This window comes from Anolis sagrei, chromosome 5, assembly GCF_037176765.1.
Source record: "Anolis sagrei isolate rAnoSag1 chromosome 5, rAnoSag1.mat, whole genome shotgun sequence".
In the NCBI taxonomy this organism is placed as follows: Eukaryota; Metazoa; Chordata; class Lepidosauria; order Squamata; family Dactyloidae; genus Anolis; species Anolis sagrei.
Genome location: NC_090025.1, coordinates 72,539,664 through 72,564,986, shown reverse-complemented (window position 1 = coordinate 72,564,986; position 25,323 = coordinate 72,539,664). Strand labels below are relative to the sequence as shown.

At 40.6% G+C, this 25,323-nt stretch overlaps 1 protein-coding gene across 2 annotated transcripts in view; it reads right to left on the bottom strand.

Moving 5' to 3' along the window:
- The window catches only part of DLC1 (DLC1 Rho GTPase activating protein), a 316,025-nt gene that overhangs the window by 281,923 nt on the left and 8,779 nt on the right, over positions 1-25,323 (bottom strand). For both annotated transcript variants that reach the window (XM_060778552.2, XM_060778551.2), the window contains exon 2: positions 15,058-16,195. In XM_060778552.2, the coding sequence (XP_060634535.2) occupies positions 15,058-16,089 (1,032 nt within the window). In that variant the 5' untranslated portion in view covers positions 16,090-16,195. The remainder of the gene's footprint in view (positions 1-15,057; positions 16,196-25,323) is intronic.

Here is a 25,323-nt window from a genome sequence, read left to right as displayed (position 1 = left end):
GGCTGCTGCCCGTTGGACCATTTGAAGCTTCCGTACAGTCTTCAGAGGCAGCCCCACATAGAGCATGTTGAAGTAGTCTTATGTTATTTGGGATGGGATAGAGATAGCGATAGAGAAACATGGGTTGCCTTCAATATTTGAGTTTTGTAAACTACCACCACCAAAACAACAAAAACCCAACAACCTGAGGTTGCATCTGTCAAACTTACAATGAAATTTCTGGATTTTGGTAAATTCTTATCAAAAGATGAACCAAATTTTTTTTTGATATTTTGTACTAGATCACAGATTGTCGAACAGTGCTCCTCCAGATGTTTTGGACTTCAGCTCCCACAATTCCTAACAGCCGGTAAGCTGACTGGGATACATTCAATTGGTACATTCCAGGCATGGAGAATATTGTGTTGTTACACTCTCTCCCTGCTATGTAGTGGCGAGGGGCTTATAAATTAATGAGAATCCTAATTTAATGCCATTAGCATGAATATATATTCCATGAATAAAAAGAAGTTAAAAGTCAAGAGTCTGGCAAAAATGGACACATCTCTCCATTTTAAAGTATTTAATTGTTTAAAAACCTCAAGTCCCCCCTTTTGAATTTATTAAGATATTTGCAAAGTTCTTACATATAACTTTGTAAACTTAATCAATCCCTGAAGGGGGCAAAACACAATTCAATAATGTCATACAGCACATTGAGCTGAAATCATTTTATTTATTTGTCATGTCAGGGCAACCAGTCAATCTGCAATCATTGTTCTTAAGAGAAGACAATTGTGTAGAAGCAAGCATTTCAAAAGTTGTTGCTTGTCACACAATTAGATCACAAGCAATATCTGCTGAAATCACCTCTTCTATGCAACTATTAAAACACCAGAGCCTTCTCCAGCTTTTACTTTGCTACCCCTATTCTCAATGGAGAAAGGTAGCTGTCATCTCACAAGCATAATTATTCTAGCTCAGTGGTTCTCAACCTGTGGGTCCCCAGATGTTTTGGCCTTCAACTCCCAGAAATCCTAAGAGCTGGTAAACTGGCTGGGATTTCTGGGAGTTGTAGGCCAAAACACCTGGGGATTCACAAGTTGAGAACCACTACCGCAGAACCAGTGTGGCCATTGTAACTATGTGGCAAACAATACATTTTCAAATTCTCCTTTCTAGTTGTTAAGAACACAGGATTGCTCTAATTAGGAATCCAATGCAAGTCTAACCTTTCACAAACCTGAAAATACTATTAACAAATATGAAAATTGAGTACACACAGTGGATTAAAACCTGATAGTGATCATACCAAAGGCATACCAGAAAATTGGAGGTAGTTGGTAGCTGGGAAATCAATGACATATTGTCTATCTAAACCAATTGCTACTTAACATCCCTATAGATGCTTGAATGTCAAATTTGTATGTATTTCAGGGGGAAAACACACACACACACACATCTGAGTTGCTTAATACAATGACTGTTCATTAATATGCTCCAGATGCATTTGAAAGGAGAACTAACTTATCACACACTGTAGCATGTTCCTTATTCAGCAGAAGGTGAAGATATATCTGCTCAATTATATGTTTGATGTTTTGTTTTTTGCTTAATCTCTAATTGTCCAAGAGCAGGAAGTTTTGTATTCCTTGAGAATATGTTTAAAAAACAGGAAGCTCTTTTTTGTTTGAAAGATTAAACTTGAAGTTCACACTATCCATCCAAGTTTCTAAAGTTAAAACGGCTCAACTACAAGTAAACTTCAGACAGCCATTCCTTGCCTGATTCCATTCACTTAACAGATTTTCTGAACCATATGTTTCTGAACATCTTCACATTGTGAAAAATAATCCACCCACGTCAAAACCTTCCATAACACCTGCAGAACTTGAACAAATGCATGGCTGTAATCCATGCCTTTCCGGAGCGTCTGACATGATACAGTTTCAAAACAGCTCTGTTTCAGAGTGTCACAAATGATTTAAACACTACCTGCATTACAAACCTATGTAGACAGAACTCAGGATACATGTGGAAAGATGGTAATGTTAATCTTTTGGTCATGGCAGGAATGCCAAACTTCAGTGTTTTTATGGATTAACAAGAGCCAGACACAGATGGTATGATAGAGAGAGAGGAATCTATAGTAGATGAAACAAAAGCAGCGTGTTCATTCAGAACAAAGGCTGTTCTTTCAGGACAGGTTTACAATATTCACAACCATCTAAGCCAAACATTGTGTGGCAGCCACCTAGGGAGACACATAAGAAACTTCAAATGCTTCATTCCTCCCCTTCCCACCTGCTGCTGCCCACTGTGTTGCCCATGGTAAGCAACCAGGGCCCACTTTCAATTGAGCCAAACACTTGCAGGTAACTCTTTTCTATTTTTTAAAAAGATGCATAAAATATAGCTAGATATGTATAAAACAATAATTTATAGTTAACTTTCCATTAAATATTATTAGTCAATCTGCTGTATCCATAGATTCTTTACACCAGTAGTTTCAACTTTTTCCTTTACTTTCACACATGGCAGAGACAGACCTTACACCAATAATACAATAACAACAACCCAGTACAATAACTACTTTTCCATGACTCCAGCAAAGGATCGCTGCCTTGGCACGGCACTAGCGCTTGAGCACATCAATGATGCCACGAGTGAAACTGTGAAGTGACACCCAAGATGGGATGGTCATGGCAGAGAGGTCAGACCAAATGCAATCCCTAGGGAAAGTAATGGCAACCCACCCCAGTAATCTTGCCAAGAAAACTAAATGGATCAGTACAACCAGAGAAACATCAACAACCTTAGAAATGCAGATGATAACACTTTGATGGCCAAAAGCGAGGAGGAGCCAAGGAGCCGAGGAGCCTTCTAATCAAGGTGAAAGAAGAAAGTGCAAAAGCTGGGTTGCAGTTAAACATCAAAAAAACCAAGATTCTGACAACCAGACCAATTGATAACTAGCAAATAGAGGGGGAAAACGTGGAGGCACTGACAGACTTTGTATCTCCAGGTGCAAAGATTACTGCAGATGCAGACTGCAGCCAGGAAATCAGAAGACGCTTACTTCTTGGGAGGAGAGCAATGACCAAAATAGTGAAGAGTAGGGACATCACACTGGCAACAAAGATCCGCATAGTTAAAGCAATGGTATTCCCCATAGTAACCTATGGATGTGAGAGCTGGACCATAAGGAAGACTGAGCAAAGGAAAATAGATGCCTTTGAACTGTGGTGTTGGAGGAAAGTTCTGAGAGTGCATTGGACCATGAGAAGATCCAACCAGTCCTTCTTCAGGAAATAAAGCCCGACTGCTCACTGGAGGGAAGGATATTAGAGGCAAAGATGAAGTACTTTGGCCACATCATGAGAAGACAGGAAAGCTTAGAGAAGACAGTGATGCTTGGCAAAATGAAAGGGAAAGGGAAGAGGGGCCGACCAAGGGCAAGATGGATGTTATCGTTGAAGTGACTGGCTTGACCTTGAAGGAGCTGGGGTTGGTGATGGCCGACAGGAAGCTCTGGCATGGGCTGGTTCATGAGGTCATGAAGAGTTGGAAGCTACTGAACAAATAAACAACAACTTTTCCATGGTTCATCCCATCATACAGATTTATAATTTAAAGTCCTATCACCACCCCATGAGTAGAACTAATAATAGGTGATAGGGATTTAAACTAAAAACCAGTATGATGGGACAAACCTCATAATAGTCGCTTTGATGCCGGTTAGACCATAGTTATCAGGACTATTGTTGGTGGCACTTCAATGCTTTGGTTTGGACATGTTAAAAAACTAATTCATGGCTGTTCACATAGCATTACTTTATTTTTTTCCTAGAAAGTGGCAAGATGCACAGCTGTAAAACTGAGTAAAGTTTACTGGCCTTTTATTGAGTAATTTCTCAGACAGCAAATTTCATAGCAAACACAGTGGTGATAAATGGAAAAGATACAAATTTCCGTTTAGCTATTACTCTTGAGAGTCTTGAAGTTCTCAGAGGGCCTTGCTTTGGCAAAATGACAATGACATCAGTGAAGGCTACTTCCTGTGTTTTAGAGCTGGACAAAAAACTGCTGGTGTTTCCCACTTGGAGATCACAAGAGAATACAAAATTTTTTAAACCATTACTATTGTGAAGTGCTAGTCTCTAGAAAGTTTATGCCTGAAAATTGCTTCCTATTTCAGTTGTGTTGTTAAGGCAGAAACATTGTAAAATATATACACATGGCAAAGAAATCTTTGCTACATGTGGGTGCTTCTGGAATAAAGCACTTTTTTCAAATGACAAATGACAATTTTCCCTATTCCCATAAAAAACACACTTATTTTTAATTTTCCCAGGAAATGGTTGAGAGACCTCAATACTGTTGTCCTTTTGACTTAGAAATCTTGATTTCATTCCAGAAATCTTGATTTCATTCCAGGCAAATAAATTTAAGCATTGTTCTCGATGTAGATGATTTTCCCTTCTTCTTTGTGAATGAAAATGTACAAGTTAGGTCTAAATACCATGGTATTCTTAACTTTATCAGGGGAAAATAAGTAAAGGTCAAGAAAATTTTAGTTTCAGATTCAAATGTGCATTTTGATATTTTGAAATTAAATGCCATATTCATTTAACAGACATTTTATTATTAGATGTAGTGAGGTTTTTCTTCAAAATGGTGCAAAAATGAATGGTTTGTATCTGACATTTGAATATTACAATTCACAATGAAAGGTCTGGTATAAATTGTATACTGCAACTCTTTAGATACTTCAAGATTACTGGGATGCTGAAAATGAGAACCACCAATGTCTATTTTTTTTAAAGAAGGTTTTGAGACAACAGGCTTTTGCACTCCAGGCCCTCTGTTTTAGAAACCCTTTCTCTGCAACTTTAGGTATCTTACCACTGCCAGGTTATAATAAGAGAAAGACACTTTGCATTAAATTTTCAGAGTTACTCTTTACTGAAGTGTAACTCATTGGTCTTTTATCATATCGCTGAACCAGCATGAGGTAGGTAAGTCTCCTGATAAAAAGAGCAATAGATTACTTTATAGTATAGGGTATCTCTGAGAATATAATGCAAAGCCTCTCCACTATACTTTACAAATTTTTTTGTTCACAACAATGTATTGTTACTTTGAAAATTACTTTCCCCCTACAGGTATTGGGATGATTGAAGTTTTCCAGAACCAGCACAATGAGATGGCCAGCTCTAGCAGCAAATGATGGAGAATAGGAGTAGAAGTGAGGCACTGAAGGACAGAGATATGTGTGATATGTGGCCTCTATTGACATCATCACATGGGCTGCCAGAATCACCACATGTAATGGTGAATCCGGTGACCGCCATCAGGGGACATGGGCAACCTATTGCCCCATGTCCCTCATTGCCCAGCTTGGTAGGAAATTGATCCCACACATCAGCTCTGCTCTAGATGAAACATGGAGTCCTGCTGGAAGTACACATGCACCATGAATGGGAGCTGAAGGGGTACATGGATGAACTAGGGCTGAACCAGCTTATGTTGCCAAAAACAGCCCCATCTGATGAGGTCATGTGTATCTAACATAGACCTTCCTGGTGCCTTTTGGATAAGATGGAGAACATTATGAAACATGGGATAGTGGAAGAAGATACACAGGCAGGTATGATCAGTAACTATACAGGGAATGGGGATGGCTGTGCCATTTTGTTCATTGCATTAGGGCGTAATAAATCTTGAACAAGCTATTTTGACTCCTGTTTATAATAATGATTTCTTTGGAGTATGTCAGTTCTATATTCATATCCAAAACTCGTGGAATCTGAAGTATTTGTTTGAACACTATACAGTTGAAGTACTTTTAATAGAATAATCAAAGTAATATGCAGTGCAAATAACATTGTAAACCATGTATTTTAATATTTGCAGTAAGTTATATTCATGATGTTTTAGCTAAAAACAATGAATTGAAAGTATATACATATGTATATTCATAAAATTATAAAATAACTGATTCAGGTTTAGAAATCCTGGAAATAAATGTGATATCTCATGAATGACACAAAACTATTCCATTTCAATAAAGTTTTTTTTTGGGGGGGCATGGCATAGAGAATATGTAAATTATGTCTGTATGCCTGTCTGTCATCTAGTGCCTATATCTATCTCTCTTAATCTCTGCTTATTTCCTCATTCTCTCTCTCTCTCTCTCTCTCTATCTATAATATAAATCTGTAAGGGGCGTCGTACGGAGCCGTATAACTCCACAACCCCCCAACGAAACTGAACCAGAATTGCCATGCCCCTAGGACAACCCACTCGGTACAAACTAATGTACTCCAAATTAAAAAAAAAACACCACAACAACGACAAAAACACCGCAAAACAACTGAACATGCGCACTGGCGCAAACTCCCCGGCACGCGCGCACGCACGGCCCCTCCCCCCCTCCCCCCGCGCGGCACACACACACGTGCGCGGTGCAAACTCCCCACCACGCGCACACGCGCTGCCCCTCACCCCCCCCGCGTGGCACACACAAAGGGGTGGGGTGAAGGGAGGGGGCGTGTCTAACCGGAGAGGGAGGGAGGAGGGAAGGAGTGAGTCACGGAGGAAAGGGGTGGGGCGAAGGGAGGAGGCGTGTCTTCAAATTCGCCCCCTCCCTTCTCCCCACCCCTTCCCTCCCTGAGTCACTCCTTCCCTCCTCCCCCCCCTCCGGAAAGACACGCCCCCTCCCTTCGCCCCACCCCTTCCCTCCCTGATTGACTCCTGGAAGGAAAGGGGTGGGGCGAAGGGAGGGGGCGTGTCTTTCCGGAGGGGATGGGAGGAGGGAAGGAGTGACTCAGGGAGGGAAGGGGTGGGGCGAAGGGAGGGGGCGTGTCTTTCCGGAGGGGGGGAGGAGGGAAGGAGTGACTCAGGGAGGGAAGGGGTGGGGAGAAGGGAGGGGGCGACTTGGAAGACACGCCTCCTCCCTTCTCCCCACCCCTTCCCTCCCTGAGTCACTCCTTCCCTCCTCCCATCCCCTCCGGAAAGACACGCCCCCTCCCTTCGCCCCACCCCTTTCCTTCCAGGAGTCAATCAGGAAGAGAAGAGGTGGGGCGAAGGGAGGGGGCGTGTCTTTCCGGAGGGGGGGGAGGAGGGAAGGAGTGACTCAGGGAGGGAAGGGGTGGGGAGAAGGGAGGGGGCGACTTGGAAGACAACAATGATGGATCCGGACCAAAGCATTCAATACGCCCAAATATCCACACAGATGGAGTTTGAGGGAAATAGACCTTGACATTTGGGAGTTGTAGTCACTGGGATTCAGAGTTTACCAAGACTCAAAGAGCATCCTGAACCCCACCAACGACAGAATTGGGGCAAACATGCCACACTGAACCCCCATGACCAACAGAAGATACTCAAGTTTACACACAAGCATAAAGAAGGGGGAGGACGGAGGGATGCCAGAGAGAGAGAGAGAGGGAGAGAGAGAGAGAGAGAGAAAGAGGGGAAAGGAAGGAGTGTGAGAGAGAGAAAGAGGGAAAGAGGGCGAGTGAAGGAAGGAAGAGAGGCCAGGCACAGACTTCAAAACTCTTACTAAAAGCCACAGCAACGCGTGGCAGGGCACAGCTAGTATATATATATATAAACAGTGATTCTGAAACTCTGGTCCTGCAGACGTTTTGGACTTCAGCTCCCAGAATCTCTGCTCATTGGCCAAAGTGGATGAGACTGCTTGAAGGTGAAGACCAAAAAAATGGAAGAAATTATTACATCAAAGAAATTTTGCTGAACGCCTAACCATTACATCTATGTCTTCTAGACATTTTAGCTCTGATGAACCACAGTGCCCTTTAATGTTCATCCCATATGCTTCTTCACACTCCTGGGATTCTCCGTGATCCATTCTGTTAAAGCTGGAACAAGGGGAGGGCTCTTGGCAGTAAAGGTGGAAAGAAAGGGCAGGGTTTCACAAATATGGATTGAGGCAGGAAATATGACATTCCAATTTAACAAGGAAAAGTTAATAGGAAAGAAGAAATTTACATTTAATGTAGGAAAGGGTGGTTCAAGAACTGAGCAGACCAACATGATGCCATATGCAGGAAAAGGGAGGAGGTCATCAAGGTATCTCACATCTCGACAAACATGGAAAGACTGCAACTTGTTATTTACATACAGAAGCAGCGAAAGTTAGCCTGTCATCCATGGGAAATACATTCAGAATTTTCATCTGATCTATCTCCAAGGGCATTTCCATTGTCAGGTGACAATATAGAAATTCTAAGTGCTAAAAGGACTGTGCCAAAGAAATGAGGAAATCAAGTTTAAAGAAAAACAAAACACGAATGGAGAGATGGGGATGATAACTTGACCATAAAGACCTTAAGGATGTAATACTTTGCCAATTTCATTCTGAAGGGAAGCAGTGAGTAATTTCAGCTATTTTATTCCTACTGTAAAAAGTTTTCACAAACATCACAGATTTCTAAAACATTCAGTTTGAGACATTTTCTGTACAAATTTCATATTTGGCTGGAGGTTTTTCTTTTAGTATAGAAAACAGAATTTTATATACAATCAATAGCAATTCTATGCAGAAAATTCTGTTTACTATACAGGAAACACTATATGGGGATATCATGTATGCAAAATGTGCTTATATTCCACTCCTCCTCAGAAAACAGTAAAGAAAAGAAATTAACACATCAGTCAGTCTTAAATCTATTCAGCACATATCATGTTGGATGGAAATTATCTCTGTTCCTAGCTATTGTTGCCAGTTACACACACATACACACACTTCTACATCAGGAAAAGCAGAATTTGGTGATTAAATATATATATTGCCTTTTATTTATGTCTCTTGATTTATTCTTTCTGTTATTCATCTTGATAAAGAGAAATGTGTAGTACTGAATACTTGTTCTTTGACTCCTACTCAGATTTCTATGACTCAATGTACTGACTCTGCAATGTCATGATTCAGAAATTAGGCTGCTCACACAAAAAGTGCTTTGGAAACTGCCCTGGCTAAGTGCTATGGAATCATGGCAGTTGTAATTTAGTAATGCACCAGCACACTGGCAGAAAAAGCTAAAGCCCTTGTAAAACTACAATTCTCATGATCCCATTGTATTTGATAGCATTACTCAATGACAGGTAAAGTTGTGTCAAATTGCATTACCATTACACTGTAGATGTGCCCCTGCTCATATTTCTTTTAGTAGATATAATCAGGTTGATGATGATACACAAAAGTTCTTTTCACTGATAACTCTCTGTTTATTGAACTCTCTCTCTAGAGAGAGATATTTGGTTTCTTTTTTTGTTTATTTTTCAAATGATCTCCAGATATTTATTTCACCACTCTAGTTTACTGTTGTTTAAATTCTGAAATACTCTGTGACTCATATAGTACCTCTTTACATGGCCTACAGTCACTGCCAGTAGGGAGTTGCATGGGGTGACCTCCTTCCCCCATCACATGGTGGGGATGGGACAAGGTGCATTGGCGCTCTGTCCCTGGCCCCATCCGATAGGATAAAGGGCAGAAATGTGCAACAATGTGCATTGCGTGCCGCCCTTCCCCCATAGTATGGGGAAAAGGTGTGAAAAGTGTGGGTAGCTCCATTTGAGCTACCTAAAAACCATTTTTTCCCATGATGGAGGAGGAAGCGCCTTTTGATGCTTCCCCTCCACTTCAGGGGGAATGTGGGCAAGGTCTGCCGAGCGTTGTCTGATGGTGCTTGGCAAGCCTCGGCCAAACCCCAGCCAAAAGCACCGAAACTGGACTATTTAGCCCCGTGTGAAGAGGTCCATAGTCTGGCACATTCTATTTCTGCTCTTTGTTGAGTTAGATTATATACGGATTTCTAATGTGGGGTAGTTTTTTGCATTATTTTATTTGTGAGACTTATTGTGTGTGTGTGTTTTTGTAAAAAAAGTGCCACAGAAATCTTTAGAATGAATAAAGATCTACATAAATCAGACATTTCCCCCCTGACTATAATGAGAAAACCAACAAAGTCCATTGTTTTAAGTACAGCTGGAGACAAATAGCAGGCAGAGTAGTGCTTTCAAAGGGAGTGAAACTTGGAATACTGATGTGGTTATCTGTCTTGGCTATTTGTATTGCATACAGAGAGATTTTGGTGTGGATGCTGCAATCCTGATCCTTCCCTTTGCCTTTAATAGTGAAATAGAAATGGTATCCATAAATAGGATCACCTGGTTAAAGTACATTTCTGCTTCTCGGTGCATTTTAATGTATGTTTCCATGTTATAACTTTGACTTTGACAGAATCCCCCAACATTGCCCATGCTGGCTGGGAAATTAAGGGAAGTGTTGTCACAAAAGGTAACTTCCAGACTCTGGTACTTCTGTGTGCAGATAGTCAAGTAACCAGCCTTCCAGCAGGGGGTTTTGGGATAAAAAAGGTCCCTACACCCCAACCCCTGATTTAATGCAACTTGCATGTATGATCTTTGGAGCAATAGATAAGTAGGCACACATGAACATGGATTTCTATGGGGACTATTCAAGACCCACTTAAAAAGGAAGCAGCTATACCTCAGTTACGTTAATGCCTTGATACTAGTCAAGACATGTGGATAAAGCCACGTACAAAACAGCATTTATTACCATTTTAGGCAGCTGAAACCTAAGAGTTTCCTGACTTGATGCACAACAGTTGCAGTGTAGTTCTTGGGTTTGCAGTCTAGACAAAATTGGCAGTCTTTAAAATTTATAGCTGCCTCCTGTCGCAAAAATGTGTCAGGATTCAAATTTGCATAAAGATTGTACTGTAGTGGCCTGGAATCATCTTGTTAGTGGTTATGTTTCCTTGGGCACTTGTTTGAAATTCTTTTTCAGATTGTTTGGAATCCATCACGTTTCCATCCAAACATGGCTGAGGTCCGTGGGATAACATTCCTTAGCTTCCAAACAGACAGCGATAATATTTATGATTGTGTTTGTGTGAATTCCAAGCACAGATGATACAGTTAATCTAAATACATTAAACTGAATCGTACTGCAAACATTTTAAGTTAGTGCAACCTAAAATGTGATTTTTCCATTTCTTTTTCAGAGAAATACTTTTATCTGTTATCCTTTCAGAAAAAAGAGGCTTTTCCTGCTTTCTAATTTTTCCTAGACAGCTACCTTCTTCCATGAAATAGGGAAGGATAATGAACAAGAGATAGTTGTAATTCACCATTCCTTTGCATGCAGTCTATCATGTTGGTTGGTAACCAGAGGTCTTTTAGACAGATGAAAATTGCAGAGCTTAGGGACAAAAAAAAAACCCAACAGTTTTTGGGAGACTAGAATTGGCTATGTTAGCTGAGGGATTCTGGGGCTATAGTCCAAAAAGTAACTCCTCTAACCTTTGGGAAATTGTTGTTATCACGCATGTGCTTTCTATTGCTCACATTGAGGTTTAGTCATGAAGTATTTGGGATAAGAAATAACTGTATCCACTGTAGAAATGAAATTCTTAAGCTCATTGTGAAAGAAGCCATCAAATGCTTATCATCAGCACCAGATTCTTCTAACAAAATCTTAGTCAATTTAAACTACAATAAAAAATTTGAGAAGTTTTAATGTCAACCAGAAGTACACATGAGAGGAAAGGTCAGGCTAATAATGTGACATGTTTGGCAGTGGGTGTTACTGTTAGGAAGGAGTTTGGAGAAGAGATAGAAAAAAAATCCTTTGGGTTAATATTTCTCAACAGATGGACCTATTTGTTGCAAGACAAATTGTGCTGTTTCTGAAATCACTTGCATCACCTCTTGTGGGATTCAGAAAAAAACAATTACTACACTTTAAACATGCTAAAAGTACATGCATTTGAGCATTGGACAGATAGACTTTACTCAGTGGAAAATGGTGCACACATGTATACATTTAAATATATCCAAAATGCATTTTTTAAAAAAAAGGGGGGGGGGGTTCTTGTGAGAATGAAATAGAAAGGTTCCCAGACTGATACAAAACATGGATGTATACAATACAGATGCACTAAAACTGAAACTGAGCATTTTCCACTTGGAAGAATGCCTTTGCTGCTAATTTGAAGAGGCATAGAGAATCAGCTTTTTTTGTTTTGTTCCCTGAGCAGACTGAAAATCATAATGCTGTTAATCTCATCTACTGTTAGGGCTGACAGAAGTACCTTATTATAATTTGTGTCCCTCACTTGTTCTTACAGGATTTGCAAGTGTCTCTTATTATTTATTGACAAATGTCAGCGTGCTGGAAGAAGCAAAGACCCCCAGCATTGGAATGATGGTCCTTCGCCATCAACTCTGTTGGACCGGCCACATTGTCCGGATGCCCGACCACTGTCTCCCAAAGCAGTTGCTCTACTCCGAACTCAAGAGTGGGAAACAGAATGTTGGTGGGCAGGAAAAGAGATTTAAAGATGGGCTCAAAGCCAACCTTAAGAACTCTGGCATAGACACTGAGAACTGGGAAGCCCTGGCCCTTGACCACTCCAGCTGGAGGTCAGCTGTGACCAGCAGTGCCGTAGAATTGGATGAGGCACGAATGGAGGGCAAAAGAGAGAAATGTGCCAAGAGGAAGGCACATCAAGCCAACTCCGACTGGGACCGCCTTCCACCTGGAAACCAATGCCCTCACTGCGGGAGAACATGCAGATCAAGAATAGGGCTCCATAGTCACCTACATACCCACTGCCAATACACCGATCTTGGAAGACAATCCTATCCGGACAGCGAGGGATCATCTAAGTATCTACTGTTAGGGTTGACAGAAGTCCCTTATTACTTGTTCTTACAGGATTTTCAAGTGTCTCTTATTAATTATTGGTTAACTGATTGATTGCATATATATGGCACCTTTCTCCCAGAGTGGAACCTGCCTTACAGTTGCCATAATTCAGAAGTTACACAACAACAACAATGGACCATATCACATTAAGGTCAGGCGAATCCATGGGGTCCCAGTGAGGAGCATGGAGAACCCATTGTCCCATATCATCTTACCACAGTGACTTACCACTGGCCACATTTACACCCAGCTTCCCCCCATTTTTGCAAAGGCAACACAGGAAACCTCCCATATTTCTGCTGTGGCGAAGTACACTGCTTGCTCTCCCGTTTTGCCATGGAGCCCCACTGGAAGTAGATATACATTGTGTAATGGGCTCCATGTCAAAAGGGGAGAACAAGCAGCGTGCAGCGAGCAAATTAACCTGTATGATGAGGTTGAATGTCATAATTCTTCTTCCTGCACAGGAGTTTAGCACAAGTAAATAGGAAATATCAGTGTTCTCTGGCTGCTATCATCAAATAGTGAATATTTGAAGATTTTAACTATAGGCTTTTCTGCCTTTGAACCCAGCTTTGAATAGCACAGCTAAAGAAAGAGTGACATTCAATTTAATCCTGTATTGCAGCTGGAAGTAAGATTAATTCTGCCTCATGAATAAGGATTTGGGGACTGAGAAGAGATTGTGTCATTAGACATTTTAAATGACTTCCCTTTCCTCTGTTAGAAGAAAAAGGTGTATATGTGTGTGCTTATGTGTCAGATCCATGTATGCTCCTTGAAACTGTCTTTCTTCCTTTGCCATTCCCTCACACATCTGATATTGGTTTCTTGGTAAGATTTGCTCAGAGAGTGTTTGCTTTTGTCTTCCTATGAAGATGAGAGAATGTCATTTGCCCAAGGTCACCTTTTAGGTAGTGCTAAATACAGGCTATCAAGATTTGTGATTGTAATATAAAGCCTTGAACGGTTCTGGCTCAGCTTACCTGTCTGAATGTTAGTCCTGCTATGAATCATCGCGAAATCTAAGATCAACAGGAGAGACCCTGCTCTCAGTCCCACCATCTTCGCAAACCCGAGTAGTGGAGACGAGAGACAGGGTCTTCTCAGTGGTAGCCCCTTTGCCCGTGGAACTCTCTACCCATTGACATTAAATTGTCCCCCTTCCTCTTATCAGTTAGAATGAAACTCAAAACCTGGTTATGGGATCAAGCATTTGAACAGTAAAGACAGCAATTTAGAATGAGATGCAATTTGTGTGAATGACAATGGACTGACTGGGACTATGATTTCGAACTTGCATGATTTAAACAATGTTTTAGTAATTTTAAAGCATTAACAAACAGTTTTAATTACCTTTATCATTTATTACTGTTATTGGCATTGAATGAATGCCTGTTGTGAAGTCGCCCTGAGTCTCCCTTCAGGAGTGAGAAGGACGGGATATAAATATGTGAAATAAATAATAAATAAACATCAGGGTGTTTTGAAAAGAAGGCTAATCTTCATGGTTTCTGGTGACTCATTACTGGTAGAAATTTACAGAATCATTAGTCCAAGTGGATGTTAGAAGGTAAGAGGTCAGGAGTAAAATGAAAAAGATTCCAGAGAGATTAACAGCCAGACCCAGCAACACAAGAAAACCCAATAACAAAATCAGTGGTGGCCAGTGGCTTGTATGGCAACAGGGTAGTGGATTCATTCCAGGTCTCAATCTAAACTTGAAATGGGTTATCTAAGGGGCTGAACCTATTTAGGGGTAGAGTTTAAAAACATGCATATTCTACATTAAGAAAATACCCCATATACTCATGTGTAAGTATAGAAATTTAAGCACCCCCCCCCCAATTGGGTTGACTTATCCATGGGCCAATATGAGTGCTGATCCTTAACACATCCAAAAAAGGAACCATCCTCTTATTTGAGTAGAGTGACAAAAGAAACGAGCTTAGTTTGTTCTAGGAGAACCTAAAAGAAGCGTAAACCCCCTCATCTCTTTTTATCATGGCACTGCTTCTGGCCTTTTTTGAATGCCTGCTTGGCCCTCTCCATGGAATAACCCTCAACCTTATCCATAAGTCATAATAAATTTGATCTCAAAACCTGCTCATGAGGTATACATCAGGTTGACTTATACACAAGTATATACAGTAGATTAACCATTCCATTGACAATAGAGTCACTAGGCTCAACTCCATCTCCTCCACTAACACATTACTAATTCTCTATGACAAAAAATACATGTGTACTCACACTTCCTACATTTTTAGTAAACCAAAGTGCCTTCTTCAACTTTTAACATATCCTACCTTTCTTTTGCGTAGTACGACTTGACCCTCTGGAGGCTGCTGTGTGGCTTCTTTATTCCCAAACTCAGTCAAACTTTCTGCACGTGTGATACATTCATTCTGGGAGCTTGCAAAGCCATTTTCATCTAAACCATTTTTCTCTGACAGGGAACAAGAACAATCACTGGAATCTCTAGTAACAACAAGATTGTCACTTGTCTGAGCAGAAGAAGGCTCATCAGGTAAAAGTCTGGTACCATTTTTTTCCATCTCAGCATTAGGAGCATCTGAGTTTTTGAACTGTTGAGCAGCAACAACAACATGATCCACTGTCGTATCTTCAGGCACATATATCTCCACATTTGGAAGATCACATCCATTTTCCCCCAAGGTGTCTTTGTTTTTAAAGGAGCTATTGTAATGATATTCCAGACTTTCTTCTCTGCTATTGTATATGGTCTCCTCTTCTTCCACTGTTTTGGAATATGTCTCATAATTAGGTTCATCTATTTTTTGATTTGGTTCAGAGGTGTGATAGGATTCTTTCCTTGCTTCCACTTTTGGGTGGAAGGACTCGGCTTCATCATATTTTACACTGTCCCTTCCAGTTGACAATTCCTCTTCAGCCTGAACAAATGTGTGTTGGACTTTCTCTGTTGTGAGACTGATCTCAGTGTCATTCTCATCATTGCCATCGTCGTCATCATAATCACTCCCAATGGAAAAATTGACCAAAGTTTCCGTGCTAGCTTCTAGAGACAGAAATTCTTCTTCCCCTTGATGATTATCATTCTCATCAACCTCCTTGGACACATTACCGAGCAGCTTTGAGGGCGAACCTATCAGCTCTCCACTATGACAACAATCAGGCAAGGAAGCGCTTTTCTCTTTCCAGCCTTCACTTTGGAGTCCATTCTTTTCCATGCTTTCTTGCAAGTTGTCAGCTACTAGGCCATGCCTGCACAATATACTAGAATCAATAGAACCAAAAGGTGAAGTCCTCCATTGGGTCACATGCTCCTCCCAGCTCCTTTTTCTTATTGCTAGAGACATGTCATAGTACTTTAGCAACAGGTCCCAAAATTGAATATGACCAGGATCAGAAGAAACATCATTGCTTCGGCAAGCTTCTCCGCAGATAGTTTTACCTCTTGCATATCTGTTAATTTTGTTTTAAAAAAGAAGAATTAATTGGTGGTTTCAGTATTAAAAAATAGTACATATGAAAAGAATATTTTCCAAACTAACAATGTGTATGATTTAGAAAGACTTTAAAAAGATGTTTTGCAATGGGTTTCAAACAAAGACAGAAGCTATAATCTAGTTTAGCCTCCTTGCTGATTACTCCCCCAAAGGAAATAAACAGAATGTTATAAACAACTCCATGGGAACACAAGAGGCTCCACAAGCCAACATTTGACAATGAGTCTCTCTTCAGTGCCTCTGTCATAAGACAGCTATTTCCATGGGTTTCAAAGCCACCGAGTCCTGTGAGTCTTTGTACAGAACACAAGTCTGCATTTCCTATTTGTGAAAACAACCGAGCATAGCATTATTGTCTAGAGAAGCTGCTTTTCAAATGACCCTATTTTGAACTATTCATATATTCTAAATTCTTCACTGATTTTGTTATGTTGCCTGAACATGTTGAAAACCATTATGTTTTGTAATCCTTTTTTTTAAAAAAAGAAAACTTCGAGTTGATTTTTATTCTTCTAGATCTCACTATCATGGTAGCAAATGGAGATGGCACATTTTATTGAGTGGATGATATTTTTACTATAGGTACTGGAGCCTTTTAGACAGAGTTCTATTGCACCACCTGAATTTACTATTATCCCTGCAAAGTTGCTTAATTGCGAATTATATTTCAATTTGTTATGTGCTAGAAGCATTCACATACATAAACAATGCTTGGAAAATAAAGTTTAAAAGTTATTACTTATAGCTGTAGTTCCAAAAACCAAAAAGAGACCACTTAAACCTATACTTATGCCATCTTAGCACTACATTTCAAAATCAGGAAATTCTCTAGCTGACTACTCGTGTCTCTGGACCCATCAACATTGCCATATAATGCAGCTTCATAATACAGTTTAACTGCATTGAACAATATTATACGGCAGTGTAGATGGGGCCTATGCTACTAGTATCCCTATAAAAATGTAAATATATAGCTTTGTAATTTGAATTTCTGGCTACAACCACTGTCACATGAAAGAAGTCTGTTGGTACTTATAGGAAGAAAGCCACTTCTTTTGCAAAGTCTTGCCCATCATGGTATTCTTTCCTTTGCTTATCTTTCTAAGGCTCCTCTATGATAAGAAAACTTGTGCCAAGTATCTGAATCATTAGAACAGGCTGCTGTACAGAATCTCCCGAGATGACCTTATAATGGAATTTATGACAACATTTGCTATCATTCAAGATCATGTAAGCAATGAGAACAAGAAACACAACATTCCACAATCTTCTTGAGACAGCTACTGCTTTGCAATTATAATGTGCACAAGAAATAAATATTTCAAATAGTCTAGAGTTCCTAAGCAAAGACATTTGACTTCAGTATAACTATGGGAGAGGAGAGAAATGAGACCATTGCCCACACCCTCATAAGAATTCTGTCCACATTGATGTTGTTGTTGTTCATTCGTTCAGTTGTTTCCGACTCTTCATAACCTCATGGACCAGCCTACGCCAGAGCTCCCTGTCGGCCGCCACCCCCCCCCCCCCAGCTCCTTCAAGGTCAATCCAGTCATTTCAAGGATGCCATCCATCCATCTTGTCCTTGGTCAGCCCATCTTTCTTTTTCCTTCCATTTTCCCCAGCATAATTGTCTTCTCTAAGCTTCCCTTTCTTCTTATGATGTGGCCAAAGTACTTCATCTTTGCCTCTACTATCCTTCCCTCCAATGAGCAGTCAGGCTTTATTTCCTGTAGTATGGACTGGTTGGATCTTCTGCCGGTCCAAGGCACTCTCAGAACTATCCTCCAACACCACAGTTCAAAAGCCTCTATCTTCCTTCACTCAGCCCTCCCTAAGGTCCAGCTTTCACATCTGTAGGTGACTATGGGAAATACTGTTACTTTAACTATGTGGATTTTCGTTGCCAGTGTGATGTCTCTACTCTTCACTATTTTATCAAGATTGGACATTGCTCTCCTCCCAAGAAGTAAATGTCTCCTGATTTCCTGGCTGCAGCCTGCTTCTGCAGTAATCTTTGAACCTAGAAATACAAAGTCTGTCACTGCCTCCATGTTTTCTCCCTCTATTCCCCAGTTGTCAATAATTCTTGTTGCAATAATCTTGGTTTTTTATGTTTAACTGCAACCCTGCTTTTCACTTTCTTCTTTCACCTTGATTAGAAGGCTCCTCAGCTCCTCCTCACTTTCGGCCATCAAAGTGGTGTCATCTGCATATCTAAGGTTGTTAATGTTTTTACCCCAGCCTTGCATTCATCAAGCCCCGAACATTGCATGATGTGTTCTGCATACAAGTTGAATAGGTTGGGTGAGAGTATACAATCCACATTGTCCACATTGATAGCAGTAACTTAAAAACTGCAGCAGAGACTTTAGAAATATAGTTTAGACAAACTAGAGAAATCGACAAAGTTACCAAGGTAATGTGAGAACACTAGAAATTTGAGTTCCAAAAGCAAATGCTTTTCTATATCTCACTCTCTGAAAAGCTAGAAATGTGGACACTTGAAGGAAAATTTAATGAGACAGTGTAGGATTATAATCTGAAGGCAATGTCATCATTTTGTCCCTTCTCAATAGCTTTGATCCTGTGTAACCTTCTTACTCTCAGGGAGTCCAAAATGATTAGGGCATTTGCCTGTGGCCTAGAAACCTAAAAAGCATTTATTTATTTATTTTTCGTGACTGCTGGCATACAGAGGCATGGAAAGGTGCATGTTTCTCAGGAAGAATCAGGTTTAAATTGCACCTTTTAAACACATGTTTTCCAGCCCTTTATTTGATTCCTTCCAATTCCTCCCACACTTTGGCTAAATGTTGTTTAGTAACAACACCCCCCCAACCCACCCCCACTCGGGTATTAATGCATGTGTGGTCAATGTATCTTGGAGGACCTACATATGTTCAGAGAAGTGTTCTCTCTAGAAATCACTAGGTCCTCCAGCACGACTCTGTGGTCAGATTTGTTACAGTAAGTCGTAGCAGGATCAAGTGTGTATTAAAGAAAAACCTTATGTTGTTGATTAGTATGTGCAGCTGATAATGTAGGTCAGCCAGTATATTTGGGAAACCCCCGGTGGGGTATAACTGTATGGATTCTGGAATAAAGTTTGGAGAAGCAATATGTTACTCTGAGGAAGATAAGCAATATGCTGTAATGCTCTTCACTATGGTGGAATAGCTATTTACTCAAGGTTTATGTTTTGCTCTGTCATTTGAATGAAGATGAAGAAGCCTTATTCTGTGTTACTTACAAGGACTATGTAAGTTTGTTACACTGTTTGATTTTGTATGCAACACTGCAAGTTTATGCCTCTGCTGATAAGAGTAAAGCTATTTCTGTTCCTTTTTCCTCTTGCCTGTGTGTCTTTTGCATGGGACTTGGTTAAAATTTGCTTCTTCGCAACAAGATTGACTGCAGAGTCATGATGGAGGACGTAAAGAGAAAATATTAATCAAAGCCACAGATAGGGGGATGGACTGGATGGCCCATGAGGTCTCTATGATTCTATAATCCATTCTACAAAAGTTTAATAATAATAATAATAATAATAATAATAATAATATAATAATATTTTATTTGTACCCCGCTACCATCTCCCCAAGGGACTTGGTGCGGCTTACATGAGGCCGAGCCCAAATACAACAATACACACAATAAACAACAATACAAGCAATTAAAATTTAAAAAAAACATAAGCAATAATATAAACCCTCAAACGTGGCGGGTAACTGTATAAAAGTTTTAAAAGCACTAAATAGTGCCTTCAATTGAAAAACTATTTTAAACATTAACATTTAAAACAATTCAAACACTTAATTTGCAAGTGTGTAACTTTCCCCTCCTTGGCAAGCTTGTACTGTGGCACAGGTGATTTTGCAGAACACTCCATCTAGAAAAGAAGCCTCTGGTGTCCTCTCCAAGCTTAATAACTGAACATCCCATTGATTCTTTGCAGAAACAGGTTGGTTTCCTTTAGTTGCTGGCACAGCCCCACACAGAGCCCTATTCTCACATGGCTTCCATTGATAGGTGGAGAACGGCAGTGGCACAATGGGGCTGTTGTGGCACCATGGCAAGAGTTTGGGCTCCCCCTAATGAACGTTCTAGAGAAGGCTGATGTGCAGCAATGCAATAGATGTTGGATTATAGCCATTTATTCTGTTGCATATTAAACTCAGAGACCAAAGCAAACAAAAAGGACTACCTTGGAAGGGAAAAGGCCCATTATTAATCAACAGCAACATCAGAAAAAGAAAATGTTCTGAATTGTAACATATCTCAACTTCAAGGAACAGCTACTTCTCCTTTCTGACTGCCTGCATAGGAAACTGTCAACACTTAGCATGGATCTGCTTATTGATTTCAGCAATAAAGAAGATTAACTGCTGAGTTTGTTCTGGGTCATTTCAGTCTACCAAGGGAAGCTCCAATTGCACACACAGACCACAAGGCTGTCCTGGCAAATCACTAGACTGAAGGTATAAAAGCAGGCAGCCTGGAAGAATCGCAGAATTATGACCCTGCAGCTAATCCTCTGTAAATCACACTTTGACAAAGTGACTTTCACAATGGAGTGCTGGCACGCTCAGATACCTTTAGCTTCCCCCTTTAAGGCCAGCCTGTTTCCATGTCATGTTTGCATTTTCCCTTGTCTATAAAGTCGAAGTCAAGAAACAACATTTAAAGGGTATCATATTCCCATTCCCATTCTTCCAAATGGGAATATGTTATTCTGAATTATGCATTTCCATAGTTTCTTTCAGGAGACAGTGTGATTCAGTGGCCAAAGCATGAAGCTGAAACTGTATGTTCTAAAATATACCCCCTGCCCTTTAATGTGCAATTTATTGGATGTCTGGGCTTATTTCCAGTATTTCTATCCCGTAACTTCTCAACCCCCGAAGGGGGACTCAGGATGGCTTATATTTGGCAACAATTTGATAACTAAGCAATAGAACAATTAAAATGATAGAAACAATAATAAAACATTAATTTAAACAATAAAAACAGTATTAACAGCCATATCACCATTCCAGTCAAATTCCCAATCCAAAGTGCTATTTATGTCTGCTGTCCAAAAGCCTGGAACCAAAACCACAACTTCAATTTCTTCCTAAAAGACAGGAGGGATGAAGCTGATCTTACCTTGGTGGGAAGCAAGTTCCATAGGTGGGGGCCACAGCCGAGAAGGCCCTGTTTCTCGTCCCCACCAGACGTATTTTTGACGCTGGTGGGAGTGAGAGCAGGGTCTCCCTGGATGATCTTAAACTGTGAGGCGGGACATAGAGAGAAATGCGTTCGGACAAGTAAGCTGGGTCAGAACCGTAAAGGGCTTTACAGATCAAGACTAGCACTTTGAATTGAGCTCAGCATTAACAAATTGTTTCAATTGCTTTTATCATTTATTACTATTGTTGCAATTGAATGAATGCCTGTTGCGAAGCTGCCCTAAGTCCCCCTCTGGGGGTGAGACTGACGGGATACAAATATGCGAAATAAATAAATAATATATTTTCACCTTTACCAGGAAAAGGGATAAAACACTTGCCAAATTTTATTTTTTTTTACTTATAAATTATGATGATGCTTCTAAAGAGATGCCTCTTCTCAAACATGTACCAACTGCTGAGCCTGTATTTATACACAAAGCTAATAATTGCGGCTAAATAGTTTGACACCCATGACATCCTCTGGGAGAATTTCAGCTCGCTGGATAAACAAGTCAGTCAGTCAGTCAGACAACAGTAGCATGGTTCATTTTATTACACGCAGACAGGAAATCTAAGGTAAGACAGGATAAATAATTCCCTAGAGACTGACAGCGAGTCTGTGCCAAGTTTTAAGTAGAAATCCTGGTAGCTCTGGTTCTGAAGCAGAACTCTGCGCCGTCTTGAGCATTTATGTCCATGTGTTCAAAATCAAAAGACAGCAGGGTTGTAAATGCCAGGGTTTTAAAATGTGTTTATATGATACGGCAATGAATTGCAGAGTAATCCCAAATGTGGGCAGGATAATTCAAGGGATGGAGAATCCACTGCGTTCTTCGAAGCCCTGCCAGTTTGTTCCAGCAAAGGCAGGAGCACAGTCGTGCTTCTACTGTTGGTTGAGATCAGAGTTTTTGTTTTTACATTTTTCTACTAGGGACCTTTTTTTGCCATTTTTTCCAGACCCTAACACTGAGCCAAGGGTACCCCATTTAGCATTGGGACCCACAGTTTAAGAAGCAGTGGGTTAGATGACAAATTGTCATCAATCCTTCCAGCCAACAAGGAGTAAAAGGTATATTTAGACCTTGCAAGGGAAGATTTTCAGCCACATTATTAAATAGTTGGCTCCAACATAATCCCTCAGTTTTGCCATTGGAGACTCTGCCCGTTGCCCCACTAAGGCATGTGCCTCTCCTTCTACTTTCTATCCCAATCTCTATGTACTTTTAAAAACAAAACAAATATCCCTTCTGCTTGCTTCAAGACTCACATGATTCACATCAGATATTGGAATGTGATTCCATTTGGGGGAACTTTGAATCTAACAGAAGCAATGCTACTGCATTTCACGCCACACACACCATGCCCCAATTTAGTCGCTATCACAAACGAATAGATTTTTTTATGGTTCTCTTGTGCCCACAGAGACTGAGGCGAGAATTTTTGGTGTTTCTAGGGTGGATAAGCTTGTGGAATTCCTCTCCCCCAGCATAGGGGTCTCCTACCCAATCCCACACTTTAGCAGCTGCAGGAGGGATGGCTTCATATTGACTGGTTTCCTTTTCTATCTAGCAGCAGATAAATCAGATTATACCTGACAATTTATCTGTATCATAACTATATTTATATAATGAATTGTTGCTACTTTTTCATAGCCACAAGGGAGGGGGGAGCTTCTGGGCCCCCTTTCTCCCTCACTTTTAGAGCTATTGGGATGAAACTTGCTACAATGGTAGAACCCATTTACCACTGTTACTCCCCTTCCTCCAAGTTTCAGAATTCGCTATTTTTGGTAATTTTATTTTTTTATGAAGAAACTAAAAAATCCTTGAATTTCTATTTTCAATAATACAACATAACCAAGGCATAATTCCCTAAAGTTTTAGAAAGATTTGTGCATCCACTGATTTTTAGGGAATTTTAACCAACATAAACTTAACAGTACTGTTTCACTGGAAGACCCCCAGGGGCCATCCAGTCCAATGTACTTCTGCCATGGAGGAAAAGCACAGTTAAAGCAGTCCCAACAGATGTACATCCATTCTTTGAAATAGCAACAACAATAAATAATAATAATATTAATATTATTAATAATAATAATAATAGGAGACCCACTAGGTAAGCTTTGGAGTTACTGTCTCTCAACTTTGCCTACCTCACAGGGATGATTCAACTATCAACAACCGCCTTTTATTTCAAAATCCCTTTAGAGAATGAACATAGGTTTCCTCCCAACAAAACTTTCAGGGAGGAGAAGAAGGAGGAGGCACAAGGCAGTAAGAAGAATTCTGTGATATGTAGTTTGGGAAAGGGCCTCTGTGGCAGGGAATTCAAAAGCCCTGCCCTAAACTACATTTTCCAGAATTTTGCACACTTCATGTGTGTACAGCCTTTGTGTAACTGTAATCTCTGACTGTCTCTCTCTGGTTTGGCCATGTGCTAGAGGGGCTGCTTCCTTGCCCAGTCATTGCATGTCTTCCCCCCATGTGCCTGTCAACCCAGGCCCCCCTTTATGCCACCTTTGGAAAAAGAGTGGGGCTTCTCCCTCCACTCCGTCCTCACCATCCTCTTCAGGGCCCTTTGGGGGAACCAAACCCAGCCATTTTGGGGGAGAAGTGGTGCCCGTGACGGAGACCTGGAGCAACTTATGAGACTTACATCACTGAAAGTCATAGTTCAGTGTTTTGAATCTTAAGGGTTTTTTGGCCCCTTACATTTTTGCCCCTCACATTTCTTACTATCGATTCAAATGTACAAATCTTACAAAATAGATATGACAAACGAGGCACAAATGAAATTTTGCACTGCCCATACACACACACACACACACACACACACAGAGAGAGAGAGAGAGAGAGAGAGAAGAGAGAGAGGGGGGCTGGAGGGCTGGAGTTACACTTAAAATGTATCTGTTCTGATTTACATACAAATTCAGCTTAAGAACAAACCTACAGAACCTATTTTGTTCGTAACTTGGGGACTGCCCGTATTCTTATAATTCCTCAGGCCTGGCAGTGGCTGCTAATTGTTCCAAAGTTTTCTAATTCCTAAATATACAGTGAAGACACTTAGCCTAAATGAAATCAAATGACCACTTTCCAATTTTTCCCAAAGAGTGCTAGAATTTCCATGATATCACTGGCAGTTTCTTTTTCATGGTCCAGTTTGCCTTTGAGAGACACCTCCCTTTTTAATTGTTTTCTCTTTCACTGTTCTGTTTCCTACAAGCCCAGCATCAGTTTTTCGGCTTACCATATCTTTACTTGTTCACTAGGAGCCAATGAAGTGATTGGACTGGATTTGGGAGATGTAGGGTGCATCTACACTGCAGAATTAATGCAGTTGGATATTACTTTAACTGCCAATTCATGGCAATGATAGGGTAATGCCCTAGCACTCTTTGCAAAGAAGACAAAAAATCTGGGCACCGCAATTGAAGGGAGATGTTGACAAACTGGAATGTGTCCAGATGAGGGCGACTAAAATGATCAAGGTTCTGGAGAACAAGCCCTATGAGGAGTGGTTTAAAGAGCTGGGCATTTTTAGCCTGAAGAAGAGAAGGCTGAGAGGAGACATGATAGCCATTTTATAAATATGTGATAGGAAGTCATAGGGAGGAGGGAGCAAGCTTGTTTTCTGCTGCCCAGGAGACTAGGACGTGGAACAATGGCTTCAAACTACAAGAAAGGAGATTCCATCTGAACATTAGGGAGAACTTCCAGACTGTGAGAGCCGTTCAGCAGTAGAACTCTCTGCCCCGGAGTGTGGTGGAGGCTACTTCTTTGGAAGCTTTTAAACAGAAGCTTGATGGCCATCTGTTGGGGGTGATTTGAATGTGATTTTCCTGCTTCTTGGCAGGGGTTTGGACTGGATG